The sequence below is a fragment of the Nannospalax galili genome, unplaced genomic scaffold (assembly GCF_000622305.1).
Source record: "Nannospalax galili isolate Female #2095 unplaced genomic scaffold, S.galili_v1.0 scaffold309, whole genome shotgun sequence".
Lineage (NCBI taxonomy): Eukaryota > Metazoa > Chordata > Mammalia > Rodentia > Spalacidae > Nannospalax > Nannospalax galili.
The window spans coordinates 1,981,158-2,008,070 of record NW_008359589.1 but is presented as its reverse complement, the minus strand read 5'-3'; the positions used below and the strand labels follow the sequence as shown (position 1 = coordinate 2,008,070).

The 26,913-nt window shown below is 42.1% G+C and overlaps 1 protein-coding gene across 1 annotated transcript in view; it reads right to left on the bottom strand.

The window, feature by feature from the left end:
* Dstyk (dual serine/threonine and tyrosine protein kinase) overlaps positions 1-26,913 on the bottom strand; it is a 54,838-nt gene extending 27,925 nt beyond the window's left edge. Inside the window, exons 1-2 of the mRNA XM_008823325.3 lie at positions 26,294-26,913; positions 8,858-9,246 (exon numbers count right to left, since the gene is read on the bottom strand). Coding sequence (XP_008821547.1) covers positions 8,858-9,246; positions 26,294-26,558 — 654 coding nt within the window. The 5' untranslated portion in view covers positions 26,559-26,913. The remainder of the gene's footprint in view (positions 1-8,857; positions 9,247-26,293) is intronic.

Below are 26,913 nucleotides of genomic sequence, written 5' to 3'. Positions count from 1 at the left end.
TCTTGCTCTTCAAAATAACTCCATTTGCTACCCTGACTTACACAGAGAGTTAGCACCTTCAGGAAATTATTTTCAAAAGTTGATACACAAGACATTTCTTGAACTCACTTTTAGGCCTTGGTGTGTAAAACTTGCTATATATACCATGCTGATCTTAAATTTGTGGCAATCCTCTTGCCTCTGCTTCTCAAGTGTTGGGATTACAGGCATGTGCCACCACATCCAACAGATTAGGGGCTTTGTAATGGTGGGTATGACCTGATATATTGACATCTTTGATAAAACTATATACATTCATAAATCTATCTTTGTGCTGTTGTTTATGTTTTATTTTGAGGGGGGGCTGTTTTCATTTTGAGACAAGATCTCCACATGTTCCCTATACGTAGGCCTTAAATTCACTATGTAGCACAAGGTAGGCTCAAATTTTCAATCCTCTTGCCTTAGCCTCCTCAGTGCTGGGACTGCAGGCGTGTATTACTATATGCCTGTCTACTCCTAAATATATGCTGCATGAAACAAAAATGGACAGAAAATACAATGCTCTCCCTTCTCCCTTCCCCCATCAGTTCACTGCAGCTGGTCTCACAACTCTACCAGGACTGTTAGAGGCTGAGATCCCAGCAGCAATCAATATAAACTAGACTGGAATGTGATTTGTGGCTTGGTAATATGCTAAGGGATGACTCATATTTGATGGGCATAAATAAAAAAGGGAAGCTAGTACTGTCTCCTGGATGCAGAGAGTAAAAAATAATAATTAAGACTGAGTGGATGACACAGAACTCTCCTGAATCCATTATAGCCTTCTAAAACAGAAGTCTGACCTCAGACTGTCTATCATGAAGGCTATACACTTTCCTAGCACCCAGTACAGTGCCTGTAACTTAGTAAGCATACAGTAAGTATGGAATGAATTAGTAGAGTAATAATACCTTTATTAGTTACTCAAAACCAAGTGATCATCATGTAAAATCTTCTACCTTTCAGTCAGATGTGGTGGCTCACGCCTTTAATCCCAGAACTCAAGGGGCAGAGGCAGGCAGATCTCTGTAAGATCAAGGCCAGCTTATCTACGCAGTAAGTTCCAGGTCAGCTGGGGCTACAGGGAGACCCTGTCTCAAAACAAACAAACAAACAAACAAACAAAATCTACCTTTCAACCCACATCCCACACATTATCTGAAATTGCTGACTGAAGCAATGAGGAAGCATTTTGCTCCTGAATCAAAGGCAAAAAAATCTCAGGGAATGGTGAGTGTAACCCTTAATTTCCATTGTGAATCACATGAGGCTGACCTCTCTTATAGAATGTATTCTGCACAAATCCACAAAATGTAAAGAAGCTATCTGCTACCATCAACTTTCCTGGCAGGATTAAGAGACTGTAATACAAAGGTGGCTTGCTACTCTCCAAACACCAGAATAATAATTCTTTGGTTTTGTTTTTCATATAAAATGACAAATGCCAATAAGCAATCACTTAATCACTAGAGAAGTCTGACTGCTTCCTAAGAATATGGGTATTTATTGGTAGGGACTCTATAGCTCACAGTACATTGCTAAAGCTCAGTTATAGCAAAGGGTGATTGATATACTGACAATTCAAACAGAGAGCAGTTATGTACTAAGGCTAAAGTTAGGAAGCAGCAAATGTCTTCACCTTCTCTAACATTCCAAAGCCTTATGTCACACAGAAAAGAAGTACACAAATAACAATAGTCCTGCCTTTGCAAAGCAACTTACATAGCATTGACCTTAATAATACCCTCTTTCCCACCCATCTTTACCTCCAGTTCTCCTCTTCTGCCATTCTCACAGGGCATTTGAAAAGTTTTTTTTGCTTATTGTTTTATAGGGCTGGCTTTATTTTCATTTTTATATAGTTTCCTGAACTTTCTTTTTTAATTTTTAATTTTTTTTATTATTAGTGTATGTATTTAATGATTGTGTGAAAGAATGCAGGGGGGTGTGTGTGCCACAGCACACATGTGAGGTCAAAGAACAACTTGAGGGAGCCATTTCTCTCACCGTGGGTTTGGGTCCTCCGGCTTGCTCAATAAGCACTTTTACCCACTGAACCATCCCACCTGCCTGTTACTTTTAAGTATTAATTACATATTAAGAAAATATATCTCTACTCATTACATTGTAAAAAATACCTTGACTCTGGTTGGTACAAATACTCTCAACGGGGGAGCTGCAAGTAAATGGGTTTCTAGGTCACAACATGCCTCCTAAGAAACAGGGATTAATGTGACGTCAACCAGAGCTTTATCCCAACAGTCAACATAGAACGGATACAAGCTCTCTTTACCTAGTGAACATATCATGTGGTAACTCAGAGGCCAGACACAAGACCTGGAAAAAAAAAACACAATCACAATCAAGCTCTAAACTATCCACAGAAAGCATGAGACCATCATAATAAAAACAGAAACATATTTATACTCCCAAACACCCAAAGCCTTTAAGCACCTGACTTATTTCCTCTGTATTTCATCTATAACCTATTAGATAACAGTCAAGATAACAAGAATGTGTTAGCCTTTATGCATTTTACCTTGAGAACTATAATGGCTAACCTCAGTTGTCAAGCTGATATACCTGGGAAAAGGGACCCTCAACTAAGGAATTTCCACCATCAGATTGGCCTGTGGGCATGTCTGTGGGACATTTTCTTAACTGCTAGTTGATATTGGAGGGCCCAGTCCACTGTGGGTGGTATCATACCTAGGCAGGTGAGCCTGGTCTGTATAAGAAAAGTAGCTGAGCAAAGTGTAACCAGCATGGTCTCTGCTTCAGTTCCTGCCTCCAGGTTCCTGCCTTAACTTCCCTCAATGATGGACTAAAACCTGTTGAGAGCTGCCCCCATGTGGGTGCTGGGACTGAACTCAGGTCCTCTGCAAGAACAGATCACATTCTTAACCACTAAGCTATTTCTCTAACCCCCAGCAACTCTCAAGACCACTGGTTTATTAGTCCAAAAGGAGAAAGGCTTACTATGTGTCAGACACTGCTGGGTACTTTATACATATGGTCTCATTTTAGCTTCACATCACTCCCAAAAGAGAGATGATAAACCCCATCTTACATAATCACAGAGCTAAGTGACAAAACCAGATGGTTACACAGTTCCTCACTGACCTAGCTACGAAGGCCATATTTAATCAGTTACTGAAGGCCCACTCTGTGCCTCAAACTATCTGATCTGATGTCAGGGAAGTTCTGAAAGAAGAGTTTCTGATAGGCAAGCTATGCCAGGCAGGGATCTTAAGAATCCTAGCATTCTATAGTCAAAAATGTATGCTGGTTGCAAAGTACAAACCTACGCTAAAACAAGGTAACACCCTCCGAGAACTGGCTGAAGTTTCACAAAAGAATCACAGAAGCTAGACATGATGGTGGACACCTTTAATCCGAGCACTCAGGATGTAGAAGCAGGAAGATCTCTGTGAGTTCAAGGACAGCCTGGTATATATATAAGGAGTTCCAGGCCAGCCAGGGCTATATAGTGAGACCCTGTCTAAAAAGGGCAGGGGGTGGGGGTGGCTGAAGAGACAGCGAGGACTGGGGTTCAGGTCACAACACCCACTGTAGGCTTAAGACCTTCCAGTTCCAGAGATACCAATGCCCTCTTCTGACCTCTATGGACACTGTATGTGGTACACTCATACACCTGTAGGCAAAACACTCATACACATAAAATAAATTTTTAAAAAAGTTTAAGAGGGCCTGGAGAGATGGCTCAGGGGTTAAGAACACTGGCTGCTCTTGCAGAGGACCCAGGTTCAATTCCCAGCACCCACATGGTGGCTAACTATCATCTGTGACTCCAGTTCCAGAGGATATGATGCCCCCCTCTGACCTCCACGAGCATTGTGCAACATGGGTGCACTTACATACGTGTAGACAATACATTCATATACATAAAATAATAAGTTTTTTTTTAAGAATCAGAAAAAAATATTTTCAAGAGGACTGTGCTGGTTAGTTTTTCTCACTAGAAATACCTGGGAAGAGAGAACTTCAATTAAGGAATTTCCTCCACTGGATTGGCCTGTTGACATGTCTGTGAGGTTTTGGGGGGTGTTTTTTGGCTGCTAATTGATGTAGGAGGGCCCAGCCCACTGTGGGGAAGTGGGCCTGGGATGTCTATGAGTAGCTAAGCAAGCCAGGGGGAGCAAGCCAGTAAGCAGCATTCCTCTGTGGTCTCTGCTTCAGTTCCTGCCTCTAGGTCCTATCTTGAGTTCCTGCCCCAGCTTCCCACAACCATGGGCTGTGATCTGTAAGCCAAATAAACCATTTCCTTTCCTACTTGTTTTTGGTCAGTGATTTATCACAGTAACAGGAAAGCAAACTAGACCAAGTTCCAACAATCAAGTTTCTACCTATTGACAATCCTTTCAGTTTCTGAGACACTGAACCAGTGAGACTCCCTCCTATACAGGCCTCTCTTCAGAGGAAGACACAAATGAGGTTTTGAGAGAGGAAATGGTCAGTTTGGTGCAGGAGAATGGCAGACAGGAGACTAGCCAAGGGAAAAGATGAGAGTAAGATTAAAATTATAAACTGTCGTATTTTCCCTCTAAGAGCTAGCATGGAAAGCCAAAGGTGAATGAATAACAGTGAATTGAGAAAAGACAGCTTCAGTATCATCGTGCTCTGTTAAACAATATCACCTCTATTACAGTAGGAATAAAAAATTTTTAAGTTATTTTTTGAGGCAGGGTGTCATATATCCTAGGTTAGCCTCAAGCTATGTAGCCAAGGATGTTCCTGATCTTCTGATTCTCCTGCCTCTACCTCCTGAATGCTAGGATTGTATATACCACCATGACTCATTTATGCTGTGCTGAAGATGGAACCCAGGGCTTTGTCCATGCTAGACAAGCTCTGTACCAACTGAGTTACATCCCCAGCCACTGGCTAAGAATTTTTTTTTAATCCTGGTATGGATTTAGCTCTGAGGTAGAATATATGCTCAGCAAGTACAAGGCCTTGAGTTCAATCCCTAGTGCCAAAAAAAAAGCAAACAAACTTGCCTTTAAACCACACACATTCTTAACAGGTACATTAACCTATAATATAGATTCCTGGTTTTCTTTGGCAAAGAACAATATAAGCAGGGTGGTTACATTTCACTATATAGCCTAGTGTGTGTAAGGGGAAAGGTAAGCGATGGTAAATTCAAAGAGCACAAGGCATTTATGATTTAGTATTTGCCTTTCTCACACATCGTTTCATTTCTCTTTTCTTGCCCCATAAGATTAAGCTTTCTTTATTCTATCTCTGAAGTATCATTCTTCACTTGTCTGTCTTATATATTCTGCCTCACCCTTACTGCTTTTCTCTTGGGATAACTGTCTGGGGCCTAATCCCAACAGCATCTTCTAGCCCTAGCCTTCTTTCCTATGTATTACTTATCAACTCTTACCTTTTAATCTAGGTATATTCTGGAGACAATTCTGCAGTATCTAACTACAGGTAACATGTAAAATTTGTTCTATATGGCACCAAGATGCCAATGACTGAGAGAAGCTAGTCTAGCAACAATTTTAGGAAATATGGGGGTGAAATTTTTGTATAAGCTTTTGTCATCTTATGATGCTTGATAGTGATTATGAATTTTGCAACCATTAACTGCTAAAACATAATAAATAAATATCTACATGATATTAAAGAGGTTGCTTCCACTTGTGGCTATTGAGAGTTATAAATAGAGAAAACTTTATCACTGTAACTGGTTAGTTTCATATATTTTTTAAATTAGCTTACTTGCAAGTCTTCTTCAGTTCCCTGTACATCTTACTGTAAATCATGATGAGCCAAAAATCATGTCAGCTCTGTGGCAGGCTAGTTGCCAGGTGACATGTACATTTGTCCAAAGAAAGTATCTGGTAGGATAAACAGGCTACTGATAAGGGCAGAACAGCACAGCCAGATGTGCTAGCTCATCCCTAGAAGCCCAGCATGTGGGAGGCTGGTAGGAGGATTACAAGTTCAAGGGTAACCTGTATAAACAGGAAGACCTACTGATGGAAGAAGAGGTGCAGCCTTAGAGCACAGCAGCTTCAGAACAGCAGAAATTATGCAACTGCTACAGTACATGAAGCACTGGTGAGGCTGCAGGAATCCTCTCTTAAGCTGAGCAAGTTGAATCTTCATAGGAGAAACACACACACATCATCTCCATCATCATCATGAGTGAGTCAGACAACTGTTCTATTAGCCTGTAGGAAGGAATTTTAAAAGAAGGTAGGTAGATGCAGGTGCTAGAAAGCGGGTGAGGGTAGGGAAGGGAAAGTACTTTTGCATATAAAATATTTTATATGAGGAATCATGAAATGCGCTGCCAATTGAAAAAACATCAAGTTTTAACACACAAAAAAAAGTCTCAGCTACTAATGGCTTAATAGTGTTCCTCTCTTATTGAAGTACAATCCAAAAATCTTGGGGGACTAGAATTAACAAGTTGGAAATGCTAGCAGTGTAAGCTGACATGAGTTGGTCTACTTTTGAATAAGCTGAAAATGGCTAGCTTATGAGGACTTTAAAGTAACATTAGAAGAATGAGCATTGTATAAGAGGGCAGGGGGAAATTCTGCTTTGATAATGTAACAGCTCCCATTTCCCCTAATTCAAGTTTGGTTTCCTTTAGCTAAATGTTTCCTTTTTTACCCCCTCTCCAAATCAAGTAGAAGGATGAACGCATTGTTCCTAAATATAACTGGAGCTAAACTAAAATCTTTCTTATGGGCGTGAACAATCTTCAGGTGGCTGTGCACTACTCCTAGTAGTGAACTGAGCATCTCACTCCATCTCCAGTGTATTCAACAGATGAGAGCCTGTGATGAAAGAGCAGTACCGAGTCCCCAGAGGCCAAAAGGCCCCCTTCAGGCTTAGCATCACAGGAAGCTAAACTTAGAATCTCTAGGATCTGTTCCCAGTTCCACATCAAAACCACTGGAGAAGAAAGGAATCCAGAGAAACATTACCTAAGGGAAGGCGCATCAACCACATGAAAGAACATGAGAGGCTAGAGAATTCCTCATGAAGAATGAGAACCTACATTTTATATGCCAAGAGAAAGCTGATCTGGTATTGTTATCACATGCCATCCCCAACTGTGATCTCCGTTTGTGTGTTTAGGACCTAGGAGGAGCGGCCCCAGAAGCTTAGTAATAAGGCATGTGTTCAGACATGCACTTGGGGGGGGGTTACAGCTTGCACTTCTCTTACTGTGCCTTTCTGATATCTCTTCAACTCCTGGAGGAGAAGTAAATGGACATTAGTGTTTATAGCAAAAGGCTGGGGAGATGGCTCAGTGCTAAGAGCACCTGCTGTGAAAGCAAAAAGACCTGAGTTCAAACCCCTAGCACCCATGTGAATGCCAGGCCTGGATGGGAGCACCTGTAACCACAGGGTGAGGGGAAGAAGAGAGATGGAGCCCAGCATCAGGCTGGCCAGCCAGCCAAGCCAGAACAGCAAACTTCAGGTTCAGTGAGGGCCTTGTCTCAAAAAAACAAGGCATGGGGCTGGAGAGATGGCTCAGCGGTTAAGAACACTGGTTGTTCTTGCAGAAGACCTAGGTTCAAATCCCAGCACCCACATGGCAGCTAACAACTGTCTATAACTCCAGTCCCAGGGGATCCGACAGCCTCTTCTGACCTCTGCTGGCATTGCACGACACGGGTGCAGTTACTACATGCAGGCAATACACGCATACATGTAAAATAAAAATAATAAATAAAATTTTAAAAAACTAAGGCAGAGAACAACAGAGAAAGACACCTCATAAACTCCTTTGGCCTCCACATATGGTGCATAGCCACCTGCACCCATACACCATACACCCCACAAAAATGAGCAAATATAAAGAGAACCCTATAAATTTAAACTAAATAGGGCTGGTGTGTCACTCAGCGGTAAAGCGCATGAACACAGAGGAAACCCACCACTAAAACTGAACTGAGAGAAAATGGGGCTTGTTACATACCCCCCAGCATATAAAGATAAAAGAAACATGAGGAAGGAAGTGAGAAGACAGTTTCTATTTATAGAGTATCACAGGCCATAGTCACAACCAAAGGACTCATTCACTGAGAAACCAAGTCTCTTAGAAGATAGGGAGGTTGAGAAGCCACCCACGGTGATGAATCCTGAAGTTTGGGCATGACCATGCTCTTATTCCTACCTACTCTGACCCAACAGTCACATCTTTCACCAACTCCCAGTAGCAAAGGAAGTTCAGAAAGAGAGGGGAGTCCTTCCCATGTGAAGGTAGGAATAATGATAGCCAATATGATACCACAGGAGGCGCCACGGCACCTGTACTCTCTGCGAGTTTACATGAGAGAGAATCCAAGATATTCTTCAAATGACAGAGCTGCTTTGTCTCTTTACATTGAACCAGACCTGAGATCCTTATAACATAGGAGAAATGAGCTTCCCGACTCAGGGAAAAAAAAAAAAACAATAAAAAATGTCACTTGGTATCAATTCTAACAAGAACATTAATGATTCATCATCTTATTGTCCGTTTAGAAAAGGATGGCTATAGACATTTCCACCAAGATCTTACTAATTTTGATAACTATTCTGTAAAAGCTTATCAAAATGCAATAATCACATATCTTCTCCTTTCTGACAGGGAGACAAGCAAATTCCCAAGGTTCTTACAGCACAGTGAGGAGAGTCAGGGATGATACCCCTACTGCCTGCTTACATTCAGCTTCCTGGGTCAAATTTGGAATATACAAGTAGCTGCTCAAAGCCCAGAATGCATGTCCCCAAACTACTTTTTCTAAAGATGAAGATAAAAGCTGGTATAGACAGGTGCATGTAAGACTGGTACCTGTAAGAGAGCATGGTGCATCGTCACCTCCAGTTCAGCTAAAACATGAGCAGCATCCTCACTGTCTTCTTGAACCTCCAAGTCCTCCTCAGGGATGGTCTCCCAGTTGCCCTGGTGAGCAGCCAGCGTGTGTACTAGTTCATACTGTCCAGGCAGTGCCAGGCTAACCCGAGTCTGAGTCCCATAGGTGAAGCGGAGGCGCCGAAGCTTACAGCTCTCTTGGCTGCCCAGCTTGGTGGTGGGAAGCACTTGCACCCCCAACAGCAGGTTCAACAGCTGGCACTTGACATTACAATCCTGGCCGAGGATCAGTATGCAGGGAAGGCAATCCACAATCTGCTGGAGATACTTTTCTTCCTTAGGTGGGAAGGAAATGCAGCTCAGCTGGCCTGGTTGGGGAACCGGGAGCATAGAGGAAAAAGAAGACAAAAGAGTGAGAGTGAGAGGGGGGAATTACACACACACACAGACGCAACTAAGATGTCAGAGTCTTAGAGGAAAAATTTCTGGAAACTCTTGATTAAAAGAGATATCAGAAAAATGTACTAGTCAGAAAGGGGTTCTTCAAATGTCAGAGTTACCTCATCAGCTCATCACCAGAAAACAAGAGGTATGTACTAAGAAAGGCAGCAGCGACCTGGCAGTCCCTCTGCCTTCTTCATACAGTGGAGGGACAGTTTAAGAAGTTTACCAGGATTCTACCACAAATGTAAGATCATTAAATGGCAATAACTGGAACATAAGTCTAAGTAACAAGACCCCAAGTAAGACACAGGAACAGAATTGCCCAGAAGGATAAAATCTAGGCAAATCTAAGATGAGATGTGATCTCAAAAATAATCTCCTTTGAGGACACCATCACTAATCTAAGGGCTCACTTCCTCAAACACATTTCCACAGAATTAATAGAGAACAAGAAGCTTCAGAAAGCATGAAAACCTGTTTGGGGAAAGAATTAGGAACGGCTCCTGGGAACAATCAGGTAAGAGCGCAATCACTCTTACATTTCTTTCCAACACCTAAGATTCAGGAAAGCCAGACATATACCCCATAATTGAAGTTTTACGTAGCAGTAACGAGATACTATTCACACTAGTCACATAACAATAACTCATATTAAAGCACTTATAGGCTTTTTGTTTTGTTCATATAATCGAAACAAGAGGCCTGATTCATTTAAAAGGTAGTTCTACTTCAGAAAGTACCTGCCTGCTACTATCTTAAATCCTCATGCTTCCTTATCTTCCACCGGGGGCATCACCAGAAAAGTTAAAGAGGCCTGTGCTCCCCTAAGACTCTCAGCATTCATTGTGATCTTGTTTCATGCCTGTCTAGGAGTGCATCACTCTGGCCTGAACATACACAACAGCGACACCAGAACAGGAAACCCACTCTCCTGGGAAAGGGATAAACTCCTTTGAAAAGGTAAAGAGTACTCCCCAAGTGCCTGTTTCTGTACAAGGTATTTAGTAAGCACAAGAGTAAACCCTGGCTACTTACTGGTGTAATCTCTGGCCCACAATCCAAACCAAGAAGGCACAACCTGATTGTCTATATGACCACTTAGCAAACAACAATGGGCAAGTCCTGAGTTCCCATGTACCTTTGTTTATGATATACTATACATAGCACAGTTTCTTCTGTTAGTATCTGTTTCTTACTGTCGAAAGCATGAAGAACCATCCTATTTTTCTCTGCATCCTCAGCACCTAACATAAAGAATAACACTCCTAAGTGTCTAAAGTTGTATGTGTGTGTGTGTCTCCTATGTAAGAATTCATTTGTTGTAAAGAGTTGTCTTCAGAAAGCTAAAAGTAAATCCAGTAGGCATTTCGAGCGTAGTATTGTGCTAAACTATCATTCTGAAAATCCTCCTTTATCTTACACTGTGAGGTGTGGAAAATGTCTAGAACTGCAGCATTTAAAGCAGTTGGCTGGCCCCCTTCACACTCATCCACACTTCCCTGCTCTCTTTTCCTAGTCTTCCTCAGATTCTTCCATAAACGACAAATGTCAATCACGTGAATAACCTTGAAATTCCTATCATAAAAGCAGTTTTATAATTAAAAGAAGTCAACAAACCTAAGTGAGCTTTGTCACTGCTGTCACTGCCAGGAGAGTGGCTAATAAAGAAGAAAACCAACTGAGTCACTTTTCAAGACTGGAAGGCAAGGCCTCAACACCCCTGAGACAGTGCTGGCGTCAGGAAAGCCCATAAAGCAAGCTGCATCAGCCAAACCACAGGGACACACCCCATTATTTACCTGCCACAGATCACCACCTTCCCATGTTCCATCTCACCGAAAAAGGTCACCAGAAATGAACTGTTACAGACAAAGCAACCAAAACCAGGGCAATGGCAAGGGGCTGAAGTTGAGCCCAGTTCTGCTTCATATTTCCAGGCACTCTGCCAGGGTTCACGTACAACCTACTGTGCTGAAGAAAGGCCTTCAACACAGGCACTGCTGTCTTTTGTTTTTCAACACACCACTATCCAAGCCCTTTCTCCTCCCATGTAGCATTCTCTTTCTCACTGGCTCCAAGACGGTTTAAAATTTGAATAAGAACATGAGAGAAAAGAAGCTGAAAGCAGATGGATTTACCCCTCCTTCCTGGGCACATGGCTCGGTGACAAGGAGTATGGCACACAGCAGGAACACTCTGGAGTGACGTTCTAACCCTAAAGACTCTGAACCCAACTGCTCTTTCTAATCCTTGCACTGCTCATCCATGAACTGGGGGAGTTAGACCATCTGTAACATTCTTCCCAGTTCTAAACTCTAGTTTTAACTAGTCTGGTTTTATTTATTTACTTACTTACTTGAGATAGGGTCTCACCATTTAACACCGGCTGGTCTGGAAATCACAAGGTAGACCAGGATGGCACTGAACTCAGAGATTTACCTACCTCTGCCTCCAGTTGCTAAGCTTAAAAGGTATGAGTCACCATGATGCATGCTCCTTCTAGTCGGCTATAACCACAGATCAGAGCTGACTGAACTAGCCAAGGCTCTGAGGACCTACAATGCAGTCTTACCAGTGCTCTAAAGAGGAGATTAGAAGTTCTATCTGACAATCAAAGGGAGGAAGGAAATCTGTGCCAGAGCTGCAGCAGCTGCCTCACTGACAGAGGGACTTCAGAGTTCATTGGCTTTCTTTGGTAATTAATACAATGGCATCTGCATATGGGCCACCAGAAGGTGACAGCAGGGGTTCTCAGCTGGTGAACATTAGCTCTGCCAACTCTGACTGTGGTTAAATTCATATCAAATTGTCCTGTGTACAAACTAAGGTTTTATCTCTCTTTCTTTGTGGTGGCTGTTCTTAAACACAGAGTTATCGTGACTGAAGTTCCTTATAACAACTCAATTTGAAGGAAGAAATAAATCACAAAGTAACAAGCCATTTTGTTTACTTATTCTAGATAACATTTTTTATCTTTCTATATATTTGATCTATTTGTCTCATCTCAATGCCTTTGATTTTACTGTTATTATCTTCATTTATAAATGAAACGGAAGCTTAAAAAACAAAACCCGGGGAACCCAGGAAACTGGAGATGGCTCAGTGGTTAAGAGCACTGGCTGCTCTTGCAGAGGACCTGGACTCAGTTCCCAGCACCCACATGGCAGCTAACAACTGTCCTTAACTGCAGTTCCAGGGGATCCAACTCTCTTTTCTGGCCTCAATGGCCATTGTACACATATGGTGCACTTACATATATGCAGTCTACTCATTAAATAATAAAGAAATAAAATTTTAAACTAGTATTAAAAAAAAAACAAAAAAATGCCCAGGTTTCTCCACTTACCTAAGGAACTAAAGGGCTATGTAGTAGCTGCACTTCAGGCTCCCCAGGGGTAAACACAGGGTTTTAGGCAATGTCCCTACCACAATTTCCCAAGCTGGGGCTAAACACATAAAATTTAGTAATTATAGGATTTCAATTTAAAACAGACTAATACAGTCCCTATGAAAGTTGCTCCAAACCATAAAGAATAAAGCCTGGGGAGAAAACAGAGTTACCAGCCAGGTGTGGTGGTTCACACTGTAATCCCAGCACTAAGGAAATAGATGTAGGAGGATCAGAAGTTCAAGCCAATCTGGACTATGTGAGATGCTGTATCAAAACCAAAGATAGCTCAGTGGTTAAGAGCACTTGCTACTCTTCCAGAGGACCTGAGTTTGGATCCCAGCACCCACACTGGGTGGTTCACAACTGCCTACAAGTTCAGTTCCAGGAGATCCAATGCTCTCTTCTGGCCTCTGTAGGCACCTGCACACACATGGCATAGACACATAGACACACACATAAATAAAAATTTTTAAATCTTTTTTTTTAAAATCAGAATTACTTTCAGCTGGTGCATACTCAAAAGATATTACTGTTATTCTACTTAAGATTTCTAGAATTCCTTCTCTAAAAGAAACTGTAAGTGCCTTTCTGAGAAGTTGTGAATGTTCTTCTCATCAACCAAGGTGTATTACTGTTTGGGCTTGATATTAACTCATAAAAAGAGAGGTGGATGAAAGGAACGTTAAGGACGTACTACGTCACTAGTGACCTGCTATTTGCAGAAATGGTGATGGCTTTGTATCAATGCACCTCCCCCCTCTTGCTTATGTTCCATCCCAATCACTAAGACATAATTGTAGAAGGTAAGCAAAGGACAAGGTAAGGACAGTCTGGCCAAAACTTAGAGAAGGCACTGTCTAGAATGAGGGACGCTGGACCTTTGCCTTGTTATGTTAGTGTAACTTATGGAGACCCAGAAAATAAACTGCAAAAACATGGTTCTTTGGCATGCTGAATATTCTGAGTTAAGATTGAAAAGCCTCTAAAATAAAGTCTCTCTCCAGCCTTCTGCCCTCCTACTTTCAACCCTCTCACCAAGTCAGTCACAGAAATCTTTCCCAAGGTACACATGGAAACTAGAAACCCTCTATCCTAAAGCCAGCCAAAAACCTAGAAGATTCACTCTTCCTTTTTTTTCTTTTTTCTTTTCGTTTTGTTTTGTTTTTTGAGACTGGATCTCAACAGTAACCCAGGCTGGCCTCAAACTCATGGCAATCCTCCTGCCTCAGCCTCTCGAGTGCTCGAGTGATGTAAGCCGCCTCCCTTTTCTCTTGATTCCAACAGTGTCCTGCACCACACTGGGAAGAAAACAAGTCTATAAAGAAAGTCCAAGAAGAATCTGAATAGACAGGCATGCTGGGCCTTCCCCCTCAGTCTACTATTATATCACACCTTAGCTAATCATTCTATACAACTGTCCCTTCTTCACCAAACCTAAGCATTAAAATCATTTTCCCTGGATCTTTGAAGGTCTTCATTTTGGAAGACTCCATGTACAAAATACTTGGGTTAAATTTATTTGTTATGCTTTTCTCTTGCTAACTTGGTTTTGTTACAGGAGCTTGGGTTATGACCCTTAGGAAAGGTCTCTACAAACTATTAAATAGACAAGAACTTCAGAGTTAATTCAGTTCTCAATAGAGACTTTGTTCCTGGTACCCAAAGATTTTCCACCTTTGGTTATTTGCTTGAGACGGTCTCACTATGTGGCCTGGGCTGACCTCAAACTTGGAGTCCTCCTGCCTCTGCCTTTCTACTCTTGGAATTACAAGTACGTGCCACCACGCCAGCCTTTTTGTGTTTATCTCATTTAACTGAACGATCTGGTACGTACTTTCATAGCAAGCTATCTTAAGTCTTCTCTAAAAGCAAATGATATATAAAGAATTTTACAATTAACTGGAGGAGCTGGTGACACAAATACACATTTCCAAAAGTGGGTAGTGGTATTTTGTTTTGTATTGGACACATGTGCCAAAAATAGTGGAAAGGATCAATCCTAAATTGAGAAAGAAATGTTAGTCTTTCTACTATAATCAATTCCACTACAAGCTACAAAGTATTGAACTACAAAAATCTCAGAAGCTGAGAGAAAAAAACTTCTAGATAAGAAACATTTATCATTTCCAAACAATTCTTTCAGCTATTTAGCGAAGAGTCCGAATGACACAGGAGACACCTGATTTAAGGAAATCATGTTTGGATAGTCAGTTTCAGAACTTTTAGGACTAAGTAGTGCAAGGTTCTATGATGAAAGGGATGATGTTTGGAGACTAGAGCCTGAGATGCACTCAGCCAAAATTCTTAAAGCTGCAAGCCCAGCTGATAACGTATTGCTGAAGCTATCCTAGCTGGTAGCCCTGGGGAGACCTTTAACCCTAGCACTTGAGAGGCAGATGCAAGCAAACCTCTTTGAGTTCAAGGTTAGCCTGGTCTACATAGTGAGTTCTGGGCCAGCCAGTGTTACATAGTGAAATCCTGTCTCAAATTAACAAAAACACAGGGACTGGAGAAATGGCTCAGTGGTTAAGAGCATTGGCTGCTCTTGCAGAGGACTTGGATTCGGTTCCCAGCATCCATGTGGCAGCTAACAACTATCTGTTACTCCAGTTCGAGGGGATCTGATGCCTTCTTCTGACCTCTATGGGCACTGCGTAACATGGGTGCATTTACATACATGCAGCATATACTCATACACATAAAATAAATCATTGAAAAACTAATTAAAAATTAATTAGCTAAAGAAAACAACTCCAGGCATGATGGCACACACCTTTAATCCTAGCACTCAGGAGGCAGGAGCAAGCAAATCTCTGTAAGAATGAGATGATCCTGGTCTACATACACAGCAAGTTCCAGACCAACTAGGGTTACAGGGAGACCCTGTCTCAAAAATTAAAAAAATAAAATAAAAAACTCTTAAGAAACAACAACAAAAAGTAGATTTTCTGGGCCTGGAAAGAAAGCCAGCCTCCCTAGCATGCTGTACTCCCTTGGAAGCCATGTGGCAAGGTGAAAAGACACTCAGCAGCCTGAGGACAAGTTCCTTTCTGAGAGAAACTGTTGTGACCATCAGCTACAGAAGGAACAGAAACACAGCAGGCAGCCGAAGCTGTCATTCATGGGATGCAGAAATGGAAGCCATTCCTAGAAGGAAGCCAAGCCCAAGCTTCACAGAGCATTTAGGATCTGTCATTTAGAAGAAAACCTATTAGCCATCAGCACTGATTCAAAAGTGGGGATGTGCCAAAAGGACAGCCTGAAGGGAGATGCACTGAATAAACTAGGAACAATGTCTGCATAAAATAAAAAATTTTAAAAATTAGAATCCCCTGGAAAAAAATCCCAAGGTCATACGGATGTAAATAAAAAAATAAACAAGGGAAAAGAAAACCACTGGGGGGAGGGTTGTTTGTGGGGTCTAGAAAAAGAATGGTTTTTGAGGAACAAGGTAAGTTAAAATGGAGAAATCTAAAAAGATGCTCATCTAGTTAGTGATCAAGCTTAAGGTCTCTAGGATCTAGGATCAGCATCCTGTGCTGTGTGGTTGTCTGTATCATATCATTTCTCTAAAAATCCTGATAAGGGGTCATGACTGAGTCTAGTCATCACAAAGGACATACGGTTCCAGGTTCAGGTCATACTACAGAATGCAACAACTACTCTTTAAACTTGTCAAAGATGCAATAGTGACTCAGGGAATAGAAGCAGAATTCTAAAGAGAACCTGGTCCAGAGGTTCCCACAGCCACATGACCCAGCTCTGGGGATTACATCCTAACCATTCACACTACCCAACAGAAATACACTGCAGAAGACAGGCACTCCAACTGGGGTCAATGAGGCTCCATGCTGCAATTGACTTTCCTCAGAAAATTTTGGTCTACACTTAAGAAGAACATTACATATAAGAGATTTTAAAGAGAACTTGATTTATAACTCAAAGATCTCAGCCACTGCTACACATGAACTCTGTCAAGTGTCAAATTCCAAGATCCCAAGACCACCAAAGAACTGAATCAATCTTCAAGTATCAGTCTATGCTGAGGCTGGGCATCCAGGAACTCCAGCCAAAAATTCTGGGAGGTAACAAAGAAAAACTGCATCTTCCACACATGTATTACATTACTAATTCCATGCAGCATGTAGAAAGCAAAACCTATCATCTCTAGAGGCTATTTTCCTACAACAAAGCAAATACACCTTGGATCTTGCAACTACTAGGGAAAAAAAAAAACAAAACAATAAATCCCCCCACATCTCCACAAGTACATCACTCTTCCACTAAGACAGAGATGAAATAAGCAAATAGGACAAGTGTAGTGTGCATCTGAACCACACAAATAAGACAATAATCAGTACTCACAAAGTAAGGCAGGGTGCTTCAACTCCTTTCTGTTTTCTTTTTGCAGTGCTGGAGATGGAACCCAGGGCCTTGCAGTTAGGCAAGCACTCTTCACCACTGAGCCAACCCCCAGCCCTCGATTCTTGATCACCACCATTTTTGCTTTTCACATTTATTTTAGTTTAGCAGTCAGAGGACCACTTGCAGGAGTTGGCTCTTTCCTTCTATCACATGGGTTTTGGGGACAGATCTCAGGTCATTAGTCTTGGCAGCCTTTATCCACTGAGCTATCTCAGTGCTCTCAATACCATTTATTATACTTCTTATATGCCCTACCCCATCCCCTCAAAGATGGCTAAGTAGGCAATTTGTAGATGATCCTTTAGAAGGGACCTGATCAAATATTAATGTTCCTTTCCTAACTAATCTCAGTTAGCTGGATAGAATGGTTTACCACTACACAAAATCAAGCATTATGTAAAGATCCACTGAGCACATGAAAATTAAGAACTTAGTCCTTGGTGGAGCTCTGGTCTAGTTGCTATTACATAAAAATCATTCTTTGGGATATGAAAGTAATTATTAGAGCATGAAATCTAACTTTAGCCCAGTCACAGTGTTATAGTCTTAGTCCCTGCTACTCAGAGGCTGAACAGCAGGATCACACAAGCCTAGGTGTTCAAAGCCAACCTAGGCAACAGACCTGGTCCAGCAGCAGGTGATGATGTCCTTGCTCTCTCCTCCACAGCTTCCCCAGCTAAAGAGAAGGAAGTGGAAGCAAAAAAGAGAAGAAACTAAAGAATCTGATGATGACATGGGCTTTGGGTTTTGTTTGTTTGTTTGTCTTTTTTGAGACAGGGTCTCCCTGTAGCCCCAGCTGACCTGAATTTACTATGTAGACCAGGCTGGCCTTGAACTCACAAAGATCCACCTGCCTCTGCCTCCCAGGTGCTGGGACCAAAGGTGTGCGCCACCATGCCTGGCCTGTTTTGTTTTGTTTTTTAACTAAATCTCTTTTGTTAACATGTTCAATAAAAAGCTGAATCTGTTTTGGGTGGTTTTGGGGGGGGGGTTTTTTGGTCTTTTTTGAGACAGGGTCTCCCTGTAGCCCCAGCTGTCCTGGAACTATGTAGACCAGGCTGGCCTTGAACTCACAGAGATTCACCTGTCTCTGCCTCCCGAACGCTGGGATTAAAGGTGTGTGCCACCATGCCCTGCCCTGTTTTGTCTTGTTTTTTTTTTTAAAAAAAAAAAAAGAGAGAGAGGGGAGAAACTCAAACCTACCTAGCCATCTATCAAAAGTACACCTTTTTTTTAGGGGATCCAATAATATGGGTGATTCTATAAAACCTCATCTCTCCTGGTGGGGAAATGTTCTTCTGAAATGAAAATTAAATTGCATTTAATTTCAAAATACCATTCTAGTATCCATCAGAAATGGAAATAACAATATAACAATATATATTTACCTACCCATGATATACAAAGCAACAGAGTAAGCACTACAGGGACACAGATATGTAGCAGTCTTTATCCTAAGGAACTCAAAAATCTAATCAGCGGAGTAAGATAAATATACTTCAGCTACCATGCAAAAAGAAACAAAAACATGACTTGTGTGACCAGAGCCTATAGGGATCAAGAAATAGGCATAATATGAAATTTCCATTTTCCTTTACCCCAATGACACATTTTTAATGTTTTATTTTCAAAGGGCTGTTTTGGTTTTGACAGTGCTGAAGATCCCATCCAGAGCTTCCCTCATGCTAAGCAATGCTCTACTGCTGAACTATATTCTCAAACCCAAGACTGTTTTGAAGTGTACTTATCACAGAAAGATTCCTTGTTCTCTATTCTAGTGAGACAAAGAACACGGATAAAGAAAGCAAAGGAGAAAGTTCGAAGAGTTAAACAAAATTTAACAGCCACACTGTTCTTTTTATTTAAATCCATGTTTCCTTTAAACACTACTTGCAAAAGTTGGACATAGTTGAACTCATGAACTCTCAATATGGATGCCTACACAAGACGACACCAGCCAACATGCCAACATGGATGGGAGAAAGGTTCACAGGCCCCATACCTAGACGAGGAGCTCCAGGCAGTCATTGGTTGCTGAGGGAGGGACAAGCCCTGATAGGTCACCCAAGCCTAAGTAGTCAGCCCTAAACCTATATACATATAGGCAAAACTAACTGGACTCAGGAGGGTTTTTGTTTGTTTGTTTGTTTGTGTGTGTATGTGTAATACATAATAATAATTATGGAAGAACATGAATTTGAGAGAGGGGTGTGGGGAGGAGTTAGAGGGGTGGAACTAATGTAAATTTAGTGTACCCATGAATGGAATTCTCAAAATTAAAAAAAAAAAAAAAAAGGCTCATGAATTTTTTTTAAAAGTGCCAGGTATGGTGGTGCACTCCTTTGATCCCAGCACTTGGGAGGCAGGGGCAGGTGGATCTCTGTGAGATACAGGTCAGCCAGGTCTACATAGTCAGTTCCAGCCTAGCTGGGGCTACAGGAAGACCCTGTTTAAACAACACATAATAATAATAAAAAGTGTCTCCAGCACAATTTTATGAGATTAAAAAATGGGCATGGTGGTTCAAGCCTATAATCCTAGCACTCAGGATCCTGAGACAGACTGCCTCAAAAACAAGACTGAAGAACTAACCAACCATACTGAAATAATGACTTTTTGTTTTGTTTTTGTTTTTTGAGATGGAGTCTCACTCTGCAGTCCAGGCTGGTTTGAAACACATTATGTAGACCAGGCTGGCCTCTATCTTGCAGTGATCCTCCTGCTTCTGCCTGAGTACTGGGATTATAGACATGCACCACTGACTGTACCTGAAATACCAGCACGCTGGGGCAGAGGCAGAAGGATCCTGGCAAGCTTGAGGCCAGCCTATGCTACATAACACACCTTGTCTCAAAAACAACAGAATGACTTAAACATATTGCAAATGATAATAAAGTCCATTTTTTTTAAAGAACAGGAAGAATTTTATAACGTGCGATGGGAAACAGATTTTTCTCAGGACGTGAAGATTAGGAAGGGAGAAAAATGCTAAAAAGGAAAGAGTACAAAAAGCTATTGTGCTCAGTGGGGCCATTTCCTCCCAAGCTTCTGATCAGCAAAGGGGGTCCCCAAAGTCCTGAACTTCAGGGAGTGGAAAAGAGTAACGGGCCTGAGGAGGCTGTGTGACATTATACTCATTGAACAAGATAAAGTCTCCACTGAAGATTGAGTTTGCATTATGACTCATGTAATAGCGACTCTGCAGAGTGCATTTTCCCCTGCCAGACCAGGAAGGAACAAAGAGCCAGCAGAACTAGACTGGAAGCCTGGAGACCTGGGTTACCTCTGGCTCTAGTACACATTCCATCTTTCTGCCTTATTCTCCCCTCCCCCAGAAGTCCATGTTCCAGTTTGCTAATCCAGAGCTCACCAGCCCCCACCACAGGCAAAGAGCCATATATATTAAGCACTAACCATACCTGAGCTGGGGTGCACATTATCTCTAAGTGTCATAACTTGGTAAGGTAGCCATTTTCCCATTTCACATACTGAGATACAATTAATCCTTTTTTTACTGTTGTTTTGATTTGTGAGACAGGGTCTCACTATGAAACCCAGGCTGGCCTCTCTATGTAACCCAGATTGGTCTTGAACTCAAAATCCTCCTTCCTCAATTTCCTGAGTACTGAGATTAAAGGCATGCCACCACTCCAGACTAAACTTTATAATTCATACAAATTTCTAGGACAATGTCTATTTTAAGTAAGTGTACTAGAGCTTTTCTTCTAAAATTCTAGCTACCCACTAGGTGTGACAAAAAGAGGATGAAGAATGTTGAGAAACATAGCTGTCTGCTAACAAAAGGTAAAGAGCTATAAAAAAAAAAAACTCAAGAATTAAAATTCATAGACAATGTCTATAATCTAGCCCTCTATCTGCCTTCTTGTTCTCCTCAGCTTTATGTGTTATATGTATATAAGTTCTTGATGAAATTATACCTTTAAGAGGACCAAGCTCAGGCTTTCCCACTCCCTTTTATCTATCAACAACAAAGATATCTCTGTAATGATGAGAAAAGTATAAGACAAAAGTGACGCACAGCTATGACCTCATTACTTGGGAGGTGAGGCAGGGTTGCAGGTTGGGTTGCAGGTTTGAGGCTAGCCTGAGCTATATTTTGAGACTCTACTGAAAGAAGAAAAGGGGTGGGGGAGGCTGAGACCTACTAGCCTGAGGCAGGGCCAATTTTTTTTCCCTCTAACACAACCATTAATCTACTGCCAAAAGAGCATGGGACATTTTCTTAATAGTTGCATCTTCACAAATTGTGTACAGCGGTGAATATGTAAAGGGCAGTTGGGGCTTATTAGAATGAGGCACAGTGGTCATTTATTAAAAGCAGTAGATAGGCATTTATCAACAAACACACCAATACTTTTTCAGAAGCAGAAATAATGTTGAAGATCACTGAGTAGCTTTCAGAAGAAAATTTTTGTTTTGTACCAGCTATTCTGGGTGATCTGGCCTCACCCCTACAGAGCTTGCTAGAAACAGGGAGCTTTATGATGTGAAAATTTTAAGTACCTAGGGAAGAAAGAGTCATGTAAATATATGTAATAAACTTGTAACATGTCAAGTTTTCTTGGCCTTTATCCTATGAAATTGACTATTTTAAATACAAATTTGATAAATGTAAGACCATGAACTGTTTTTATACCACGGTCACCAGTTGATTTTAAAGACTGCCCTTGTGTTTAAGTGCCCGTCTGTGTAATTGATTTGACTGTACATGAAACTTCAGAGTAAATCTTATTCTAATAAGCTTTATAAGTTTTCCTATTTTTGAGAGACATAAAATGCAGCATAAGACTCCTGTTCCCCCATCTTTTAAACTCAAAGATTTATTATGGTTTCACCAACCCTAATATGACTGAAGATAAAGTAGGACCCAGGGGACTATTTAGACAAAATGATGTGATGTCTTTTATATAACACCCCATTTTACCAACTTTAAGGGCAAATACTTGTACTATAGTTAACCCAAATAGCAAATTACTTTTCATTGTTTATAAGCAAAATAGCTGTTCTATTTCTTCAAGTTAAGTTCAGATGAGATACTGGCCAAATTAAACACTGATTAGCCTAAAGGACAAATTTGTATAGAACTTAAAGCACACGATCTTAATTTGGAACATGAAATAAAATTTTCCCTCCTCAAGAAAAATATTTTATTTTTATGTGTATACATGTATTGCCTGCATGTGTGTAAGTGTACCCGTGTCGTGCAATGCCCTTGGAGAGCAGAAGAGGGCGTTGAATCCCCTGGAACTAGAGTTATGGATGGTTGTTAGCCACCACGTGGGTGCTGGGATTCAAACCGAGGTCCTCTACAAGAACAGTGTTCTTAACAGCTAAGCCATCTCTCCAGCCCCCAAGGCCAGTTTCTTTACTTGACTCTTTTTTGGGGGCAGGGGGCAGATAGGGTCTTACTATGTAGCTCTGGCTGAGCCTAAAATAGACTATGTAGACCAGGCCGACCTCAAACTCACAGAGATCCTCCTGCCTCTCCCTCTGCCTCCCAAGTGCTGGGATTAAAGGCATGCACCACCACACTCAGCTTTACTTGACTTTTTAAACCCCATCTGTAGCACAATGACTAACATATCCCAGACACTCACACGTCTATTTAATAATAGCTAATATGGGGCTGGGCATGTGCCTATAGTCCTAGCACCTGGGATGCAGAGGCAGAGGAAATCACTTGAACCCAAGAGTTTAAGACTAGCCTGGGCAAACATAGTGGGATTCTGTATCAAAAGCAAACAAAAAATAATAGCTAATACTTAAGGAGTACCTAAGCAGACACTTTCTAAACATGTGCATATATTAACTCTCAACAATCCTAGAGGTAAGAACTCTTATCACCCCATCTCCAGATGAGGAAGCTGTGACACAACATAGTTATAATTTGCTCAAGGTCATTCAGTTAAGGCTGAAGGGAGACAACACAAATGACAACATTACAACTAAACACATATGAGTCGTTCCCCCTTGTTAAAACTGAGAGGTTTAAGACACTGCAACAGCTAGGACCTCCACTGGATCATAAAATATGAAAAAAACCTTTCCTCTCTTCTATTTTGTAATACTTTCCCTTGCCTCTCTTAGGAAGTGTTCAAAGCCTTTAACTCATTACTTCTGAGTCCTTTGGCAGAGAAAAAGAACTCTAGAGACTGAGGGGTCTCATCCCTGCAGCTGCGTGAAATGATGTGGGCAACAGAGGAAGAACTGAATCATAGAAACTTCTTTAACTACTGGGTTTTCTTTGTACAAGCCAAGCGATCTATCAGTCAATCACTTGATTGAAAAATGTTAGAGTTCTATTTCATCTAAATCTGCACCACTATATAGCCCAGGCTGACCTGGAACTCAAAATCCCATCTCAGCTTCCTGAGTGCTGGGGTTGCAGGTACATGCTGTCATGCCTCATTCCATCTGCTTTTTTTCCTCCTTTCTTTTATTCTGAGAGGGGAGGAGAGTGTGACACAGGGCTTTGCTATGTAGACTGGGTTGTCCCAGAATTCCCTATGGAGACCAGGCTGATCTCAAACTTACAGTGACTCTCCTGATGGTGATCCTGACTTTGGCTCCAGTGCTGGGGTTATAAGCATGCACCACCAAGCCTAGCCTTCTCGCTACTTTTTACTTGTAAAATATCGAGGACATTATATGTTCTACACCCTGACCTGAATGAATATAAAATTAAGAGTTTTATTTTGGGTTCTTCCCAGTCTTCTGTGGTTCAAAGTGAAATAAAAAACTTTGGTAATATGTTACCATAAATGTATATAGAGATATAAAAATTATTTTTTACTATTGTTGCCATCTTTTTAGTGCAGCAATTTCAAATTTATAGTTAGTCTCCAATATTCAGTTGCCCAAATATAACACTGTACTAAACCTAGAAGGGCATTTCCATTCTGAAATGAAGAAAACATTTAGAAGTTTGCTAGAGTAAGAACTGCATGCTCCCTTTCTTCACACTCCAAGTTCTTGTTAATCAGAAACTAACATTCACAAAAGAAAGTTGAGACAGTCTCTGAATGACTTTGACCTTACAAAGAAGCTCTCTCCTGTCAAGGGAGAGAACAAGAGCTGGCTGCCTTTTAAGTATGGTTCTACTTTAGTGATTACTGAAAAACTGGGAAGATTGTATCCCTCAAATAGGCACAGAAAGAGTTACCTCATCTTCCTTGGTACAGCCTCATCCCCCAAATATAAAACCCTCCACACTGATCAGGAAGCACTGTATGGAACAAAATCAAACTGCTCCCAATCCTGTCATCTGCGCCCCCCTGGGTTTTACTGAGGTGGACACATTCCAAAGAGTGAAGAGAGTTAAGTATACAAAAATTAGATCATGATGCAGTAAACCAGAAAAGCCAATTGAGCAAAATACAAAGGTATATTCATATTTCTTAGGTTGGCTTTTAAAGAAAACATAAGTTAATCAAGATGCTTAAAAATTTGAAAATCTCCATTTCTCTAAGGTAAGTCTAGTTTTTAAAGGGGTAACTCTGAAATAGTTGCTTTAAGATAAGAGCAGCGGCTACCAGGCATGGTGGCACACTCCTTTAGTCCCAGCGCCTGGGAGACAGAGGCAGGCAGACCTCTGTGAGATCGAGGCCAGCCTAGTCTACATATCGAGTTCAGGCCAGCTGAGGCTACAGTAAGACCCTGTCTCAAAAATAAATAATAAATAAATAAATAAATAAATAAATAAATATAAGAGCAGCACTAGAGGACGTTTCAAGATAAGCTCTGGGAGAACCTTCTGATGGGCACAGCACAGTTAGGTGCACCTTGGCGTCCTCTCTGAAACCCACCTCTTCACCAGTTGTTATCTGATAGCTCCAAAAGTCAGTTCCCCACACAAGTTCATCTGTAGAACAGCATATCTCCCAATATGTGAAAACCACAACTTCAGAAAAGGTTCTAATCACCTTAGTTCCCTTTGTCCCTAGGAAAAACAAGGTTTTAAAGAAAATTTTTTTGTGTGTATGTGCATGTGCAAAAAAGCCACAGTGCATGTGTGGAGGTCAGTGGACAACTTTCGCGTCTGTTTTCTCTTTCCACCCTGGGGATCCCGGGGATAAAATTCAGGTCACTAGGATTAGCAGCAGGTGCCTTTACATGCTGAGCTTCTTGCTGTTCTAAAATAAGAACTTTCTAAATTGTTACCCCTAGCAATAGAAGTTTCATTTAGGACTCTATCGGTTCATTTCTAGTCACCACTTTTGATGTCTCAAATTTAAGATATTAGACCTTTGGGGATACAGGGTCCTCCACACGAATTGCCTCAAGACTAAATTTGTTACCAGCATCTAAACCCATGTTTCTGAAAGTGTGTTAGTAGACCACCTGCATCAGAATCCCAGCCATTTTTTAGTTACACCATCAGAATCTCTGAAGCAGAGCCCGAGACAAGGCATTTTTAATACACTTCTGAGGTTATTTTAATCCACATTTCACCTTGAGAATTACTAAATAAAACACGGACATATCTGCTGTTGTCCCCCAAATATCTATCTATATGGAATGTTAGTGGCTTCTTTCTATCCTACTTCCTAGTAAGACAGTAAACTTGCCAGTTCCCCCCAACAGTAGTTTAAGAATAAACAAATACTAAAGACCTTGCAGGACTTAAAAAGCTCTGGGACCTCTTCCTTAACTTCTTCACCATAAGCACAAGTAAATTCTATCGGCAATTAATTCCTGGCACCCATCAGATATATGATCTCCTTTGCCGACTCCCAATCCTATTTAGAGGGCATTCCATCGTCACAGGGCTGTCTCATGTTTGGCACATAAGCATTTTACACATTTACACACGCACACACAAATCCCACTGCAGTCCCAAGGCTCCAGTGATCTGCGTCGCCTCCACACCTGAACTGGGAAGGACTCGGCCCCCAAACTGCGACCCCCCCCAACTCAAAGAAACTTTGCCCACCCTCCGCCTAGCCTTGCCCGCTGGGTCTCCGGTCCTGATTCCCTTCCCGAGTGTCCTCGCACCTCCTCCGGGATCCCCGAGGCCCAGCCCCCGGGCCGCCCCGCAGCCCACTCCCATTCGCCGCCTCTTCGCGGTTGTTTTGCTGGCAGAGGTGCGGCCCAGTCTCCAATTTTCCTCTCTCCCTCGGGCCTGTCCTTCTTACCCGCCGGCAGCGGGGATTCGGCGACATCGCCGGCAGGGCCAAGCTCCGCTGCACCGCCACCCGCGAGGGAGGAGGGCCAGCTGTGGCTATGGGAGCACTTGATGTCGCGGAAGAACTTCTGGGTCTCGCGAAGATTCTGCCGCAACCGACCCAGGTAGCGGCGGTAGCGGCCGAAGCCCCGGCACAGCTCGCGGATCATTCCGCCGCCTCCCGGGCCGGGTCCCGAGACGGACTCGCCGCCCCACGGCAACTCGCCGGCCTCCATCGCTCAGCCCGCTGTCTTCGCGGCTCGGTGCACCGCTGGCCCGGCCCCCTCCTCCCGCCCCTTGGTGCGCAACGCTGGCTAATCCGCCTCCCGATGCCCCCGCCTGTGCTTCGGTCCTCCTGCCCCTGTCACTGCCTTGACAAACAAGCCCGGGCGCCGGGCGCTGGCCGGAACCTTTTTCGGCTCTGCAGCGGCGCCAGGGAAGGCTCACGGAGGCGCTATGGTTGCGCAGACTCCTGGGACTTGTAGTCTGATCTGGCCAGAATGCAGGGCTGTTCACTGGGAAGCGGAGGAGCAGAACTCATCCTCTTTGGATGGAAATTCACCCTTCCATGTGCTTACACTCTGTTGAAAA